Source organism: Stylophora pistillata, chromosome 3, assembly GCF_964205215.1.
Source record: "Stylophora pistillata chromosome 3, jaStyPist1.2, whole genome shotgun sequence".
NCBI lineage: Eukaryota > Metazoa > Cnidaria > Anthozoa > Scleractinia > Pocilloporidae > Stylophora > Stylophora pistillata.
This window is the reverse complement of record NC_142521.1, coordinates 48,813,747-48,819,726: the sequence shown is the minus strand read 5'-3', so window position 1 is coordinate 48,819,726 and position 5,980 is coordinate 48,813,747. Positions and strand designations below refer to the sequence as shown.

Below are 5,980 nucleotides of genomic sequence, written 5' to 3'. Positions count from 1 at the left end.
GGAGACGGGACCTCCATTTATTCGTCCCTTTCCGAGAAGACTAGAATATCTAACCATTTCTTGATGTTATAGAAAGGTAGCAAATTCTTCTCAATTATTTTAAGACCTTGAGTGTTGGTCCGGCCGGGGCTCGAACCCTCGACCTCCCGCACAACAGTCCAGCGCTCTATCCATTGAGCTAACCGGGAGGCGGTTAACCCGAGTGAGGCTCCGAATGAGTACATCTTCTCTCTAATACAAGCCACATCATAGCAAGATGAGTAACCTATTCTTCTAAGGTTTCGATGATACTCAAAAGCAACGGAAATAGATGCGTTCAACGAGGTCATATCTTGAGTGCGAGAAGTATAAGTTGGTCCCGGGTCTGAAACTAATTAATAGGAGAGGGTATAACCGAGACTCCGAAATATCCAGTGGCCTTTACGTACAATTTTCCTGGGAGTCTTCTCTTCCTACAATTCGTTGGCAGATTCAAGGTGGAAGAAAAGGTGATTTTCGAAGTTGGTAAGAGATCATCTATCTACATTGAATCGCCTTCAGGTTGTCTTTGCCTACTGAATTAGTATAGGAGGTAAACGTGGTGCTGCGTGGGGAGAGGGTAAAAAAAAGAAAGAAAATTCGATGTTATCAACAGATTTGATAAATGTAAAAACTTTGTAAAGCTGACATTTCAAGCGTTGGCCCCTCGTTGTTTCCTAAAATATCCGAGACGTACACAAGTTAGCTGACCCCGCGGCTGATCCAACGTAACTTTACCGGCCATCGTAAAATTACTTTGCATGTCACACAAGGATCCACTAACGTTTGTTTCTCAATGTAAATTTCACTGAAAAATCACGCAAGTTTCGCAATATATTAAATGGTCTCTTCAAACCTCAGCTTTTGGTTTGGAAAAGCTAACAACGGCATCAAAAACAAGAGAGCTTACGACCCAAGAAAAGAAAATGACAATATTTATAGTCTTCTGGAGGCTATTTCTGCAGAAATTTTCATTTCATTGTCGGGAAATTTGTCTCCCCGCATTCACTACTCACGTGCGCTGGTGATCCAAAAGGAGAAAGGTCTCTCATCATTTTTCAAGCTGACAATTTTTGGCCAATCAGATAGCTAGTTCCAGTATATCAGAGAAATCGGGCGGTCACCAAGAAATTATACAAGATAGGGTGGAAAACTGTCATGAGTCACATTTTATATAACGCGAACTCTTACGAAGAGCTGATTAGTCCTTTTCCAAAACGATTCAAGATGAACACCACAGATACGCAGAACAACACTTTCCTCTTCACTTCTGAATCCGTTGGTGAGGGACATCCCGGTAAGTTTCAATTCTTTGCCCATCATTTTATCGTCCTCTTCCATGCACGCCGCTTCAATGTCCCATAAAGTGACCCTGAAGTTCATCTCCTCAACTTTCAATTTTGACGGACATGTGTTATTTCTTTGTAGACAAGATCTGCGACCAGGTTTCTGACGCTATCCTGGATGCCCATCTTAAACAGGATCCCGATGCTAAAGTCGCGTGTGGTAAGTGAAGAAAGGGTGGCCTTGAGTACGTTTAAGCGTTGTTTATAACACAGAAAGTGTACATAATTATTTTGTCATACTTAAGCTCGGAACCTGCTTGAAATGCTGAACAGTCTAGGCTTGTTGATGACACACCAGTTTAAGAAAGTTCATCTAATCGCTTAAGCAAAATTGAAACATCGGCTCCTATTAGAAGTTTGTAAAATGTCCAATTTGTGCGATGTGTATTGTTTAGGTGGGAGGAGAAATTTATGCGAATGAGGTCAGAAAAACTGATTTCCCTTAAATTATCAATTACGGTTGGTTTTCTTGATATTCTCCTGATTCCTTCCTATTTGGAGTTCTGTTCGTTAATTGTGTTTTCTCGATTTCTGTCTCGCGGCGTAGCGTACTTTTGGTGGCTGTCCGTCTCCATGCATATGGCAGTAATTTCCCGGGACGTAGTGAAATTGCGTAATAAGCTATTCTGTTATTCATCAAAATCACATGAATGTATCCCGAACCTTTTCCAGGTTTCTTCTTATGCTTCCTTCTTTAACGAATTGTTTTTTAATTAAAAGATTCCCTTTTGGGCGAATGTTGTTTTTTTGCGTCGTGATTTTCGTAGTAGCTTGCTGCGTAGAACTTGTTCCACCTCTTGATAAACCGGTTCAGATGTAAACACAACACGTTTTAAACTTTTACGCACGAAGTAGTACTATTATTCTTTCAGCGAAGTGACGATGGCGCATATTCACCAAATTTTAATTTTAATATGCTATAGACCAAAGATCAAGTATATTTTGACATAAATGTGGTGATAAACTTCTAAATCGATCGCGAAACTATTCGAATTCGATCAGACTTTATATCGTGCATCAAGTAAATGACCATAAACTTCACACTTAGATATCTCGAAAGACCTGTTTCTGTGAAAAAAACGGAGTATCATTTCCAGTCGCACCAGAATAACGGGAAAAAGCTTGTTGCGGTAGTTAAGCAAGTTTTCTGAAAGTTATGGCCTTGGCCTATGAAATGAATTCTGAAATTCATCGTGAATAACTGAGCACGTGTTAGTGACACGATCATGCGAAGGGTTGATTGTTTACAAACCGAATATTCCTCTAAGAGTTCAACTGTAATAAAAAATTTAGTCATACAACGGGGCCATCACACCAGTTGATTGCGGGAAAAAATGAAATGTGTGATGTGCTAATGTTATTTCTTTCCATGTGAACAGAAACCGTTTCCAAGACTGGCATGATTCTTGTGTGCGGTGAGATCACATCCAAGGCTGTTGTTGATTATCAAACCGTTATTCGTGACACAATCAAGAAAATTGGTTATGATGACTCAAACAAAGGTAAAGTCTGTTATGCAAGTTGAATCGACACTTCTTTGTCTCTATTTGAACTGTTACCATTGCAGGTTGGAATCACTTTACGTTTGTAGTCTCTCTTTGTTTAACTTGACCATATTTATACTAAAATTAAATCTGCTGAGATATTCTTTTATTTTCAGTTGTCAATGATTGTTAACATCTTCACAAATTTTATCTTTTTTGCAAGATGTTTTTGCTGAAGTACACTTGTATGATCGCTTGTTTTTCAGGCTTTGATTACAAGACATGCAATGTGTTAGTTGCCCTTGAACAGCAAAGCCCTGACATTGCCATGGGTGTACACACGGGTAGAAAGGAGGAAGATATTGGTGCTGGTGACCAAGGTCTTATGTTTGGCTATGCCACTGATGAGACAGAGGAACTTATGCCTCTGACAGTAGTCTTGGCTCATAACTTGAACCGAAAGCTTGCAGAGAAGAGGCGTGATGGATCCATGTCCTGGCTGCGACCTGACTCCAAGACCCAAGTCACTGTTGAGTACAAATCTGAAGGAGGTGCAGCCATCCCTCTCAGGGTTCATACCATTGTTATTTCCACCCAACATGAACCAGATATCACTCTGGAAGAACAGAGAAGGCAGCTCAGGGAGAAAATCATTAATGTATGTCGGTGAAAAATTTCAGAAGATAGAGAATTTACTAAGAGCTCCCTGAATTTCATTATTTAAGTATCTAAAGTGTTGATGAAAGTGGCTTGGTTAACTTTAAATTGCCTTTTTAAGTGGCTATTGTTATTGAGGTTGTAATTTTCAAGTTTAAAGTTTACTGATATGCCTCTGGTTTACAGTGTCTTAATCTTGTGTATTGGTTGTGTTATGGAAAAGAAATAACTTTTTACTTTTCTACTGAATCATTTGATGTGGAAATTTAGTTTTTGGAAAAGCTGTGTCTTGTTGATAAATAATGATTAATTTTGGAATGAATGGAAAAACACTTAAAATGTCTGTTGTATATTGACACCACAGTTACACTAGGAAAACTGTGAGCATCATGTGGTTAACATACTTAAAATCTGTTACAGTGATCTTGTTGCAAATGTTGTAATATTTCCTATGTGATAGGAAGCTAGTTATTTGTAAATTTTTTTATGTCTTTGAAAAACAGCGAGAAACTTTTAATATTAAACTTGGCACAGACCAAACATCTGGAAATCAATGGAAAATATATCATAGAAGTAGTGAGCCTCTCTCAGAGAAAAAAATCTGAATTCTTGCTTTCTGCTATGTTTATTTGCAGGAAGTCGTCCCTGCTAAGTATCTTGATGATAGTACTATTTATCATCTTCAACCATCTGGTGCATTTGTGATTGGAGGCCCTCAGGGTGATGCTGGTCTGACGGGAAGAAAGATTATTGTAGACACTTATGGCGGATGGGGTGCACATGGTGGTGGTGCCTTCTCTGGAAAGGACTACACTAAGGTTTGTTACATTTATACAATCCTAAAAAATTCTACAATTAGGTGTGATTTTCTTTCTTCTCAGTGCTATACATTTTGTCGTTCTCCATACCCTCAAGTGGATATTTTAGTGTGTTTACATCACCTGTTAGCTAGATAGTGCATTGACATCATTATCAAAATTCCTCTAATCACTTTGTAGATAATGAGGTTTTGTTTACTGGATGCGAACCTTGCTTCAAAAGCTCTTTCTTGAACAAGTCTTTAATTTTGTTACTTTTTCGATCTTTAAAAAGACATAGAACAATAATTTGTCAGAAAGTGTGTACATGTCTTGTAACCTAACTTGTGTGGCCCTTTTCAGGTTGACAGGTCTGGTGCTTATGCAGCACGATGGATTGCCAAGTCTCTTGTTGCAGCTAAGCTGTGCCGGCGTGCTCTTGTTCAAGTCTCGTATGCCATTGGTATTGCTGAGCCTCTTTCAATCACAGTGTTCTCTTATGGAACTGGCAAGAAGACTGAAGATGAACTCTTGAAAATTGTTAGGGACAACTTTGACCTTCGCCCAGGAATGATTGTCAAGTAAGTTCTGTTTAACTGCTAATCATTTAGGCTCGACTGTTTATTATAAATCTTACTAAAATTTCAAGCACCCTGGGTTAAATGTCATTACTGATAAAATTTTTATAATTGGGACCATTAATACGCTCCTTTTTTTATTTCTTTTAAAACATGGAAGAATTGTAATCCCTTAAAAAGGGTGAAGATCTGGCTATAAAATATACACGTACGTTTGACCTCTTTGCTTTGTTATTTTGATTAATTTTTTTTTTGTTCCATCCTTTAGAGATCTTAAGCTGAAGAATCCCATCTATCAAGATTCATGCACCTATGGTCATTTTAAACCTGGCCCTGGCTTCACGTGGGAAGTTCCTAAGAAGCTAGTTTATTAAACAAATTTGCAATTTTGACACTTGGAAACATGTAGAGGAAAGTGACCCTTGGATTGGACTCAGATGATTCAACCTAAAATTAGATTTTAAAAGCCTCTAAATATAAATACTCCAAAGTAGAAAAACATGAGTTATCACTGTCTTAGTTTACTATATGTATTTTCATTTATTCCAAATGCACAGTGTATCGGGTAATTTGTATTTGCTAGTGTGGCTCTTGTATTCTGCTGTAAAAAGCAATAAGCTTCTTTAAGGAAAAGTAATGTGAAAACAGAAAAGTTAAATATTTTATATTAACAAGAAGAGGGAGCAGTATAGGACCTGTGGCAAAGTACAACCAAACTAAATTATGTTTATTTATTATCTGGTGAACAGTCAGTCTCCCAGCCTGTTGGAGCAACCAAGAAACTTGACAACTGAATGAACACATGGAGATGTCAAGTATTTGTCATTATTGTGTTTTTAATTTTTTTGTTTGTTTCTTGGTTAATTGTATGATGCCGTTGAAGAATGTAATCCAATAAGAATAAAAGGACAAGGAATGGTTATTTCATAAACTTGTGGTCTGTCTTCTTTCCTCTTTAAGTAGTGTGCCCCTTTTAACTTATGATTGAGCCTGTTCAATTCTTTGCTGAGTTCTAAGTAAGCTTATTTTCTACTGGTCAGATTTATTTTTTAAGATCTTGCAATCTTTTAAAAAGGTCATTCCCTTGACCCTCTAACCCC

At 37.8% G+C, this 5,980-nt stretch overlaps 1 protein-coding gene across 1 annotated transcript; it reads left to right on the top strand.

The window, feature by feature from the left end:
- Positions 1 to 1,154: 1,154 nt before the first annotated feature.
- LOC111337252 (S-adenosylmethionine synthase) lies at positions 1,155 to 5,658 on the top strand. The gene is made up of 7 exons (XM_022943524.2): positions 1,155 to 1,315; positions 1,447 to 1,524; positions 2,744 to 2,866; positions 3,115 to 3,506; positions 4,141 to 4,323; positions 4,666 to 4,883; positions 5,149 to 5,658. The coding sequence occupies exons 1-7, from the start codon at positions 1,177 to 1,179 to the stop codon at positions 5,252 to 5,254; spliced, it is 1,239 nt and encodes a 412-aa protein (XP_022799259.1). The 5' UTR covers positions 1,155 to 1,176; the 3' UTR covers positions 5,255 to 5,658.
- The last annotated feature ends 322 nt before the right edge of the window (positions 5,659 to 5,980 follow it).

Coding starts and splice junctions, on each gene's coding strand:
- LOC111337252 (XM_022943524.2), top strand. CDS start 1,177: ATGAGTCACATTTTATATAACGCGAACTCTTACGAAGAGCTGATTAGT. Junction 2,867..3,114: donor TTATGATGACTCAAACAAAG/GTAAAGTCTGTT, acceptor CTTGTTTTTCAG/GCTTTGATTACAAGACATGC. Junction 3,507..4,140: donor TCAGGGAGAAAATCATTAAT/GTATGTCGGTGA, acceptor GTTTATTTGCAG/GAAGTCGTCCCTGCTAAGTA.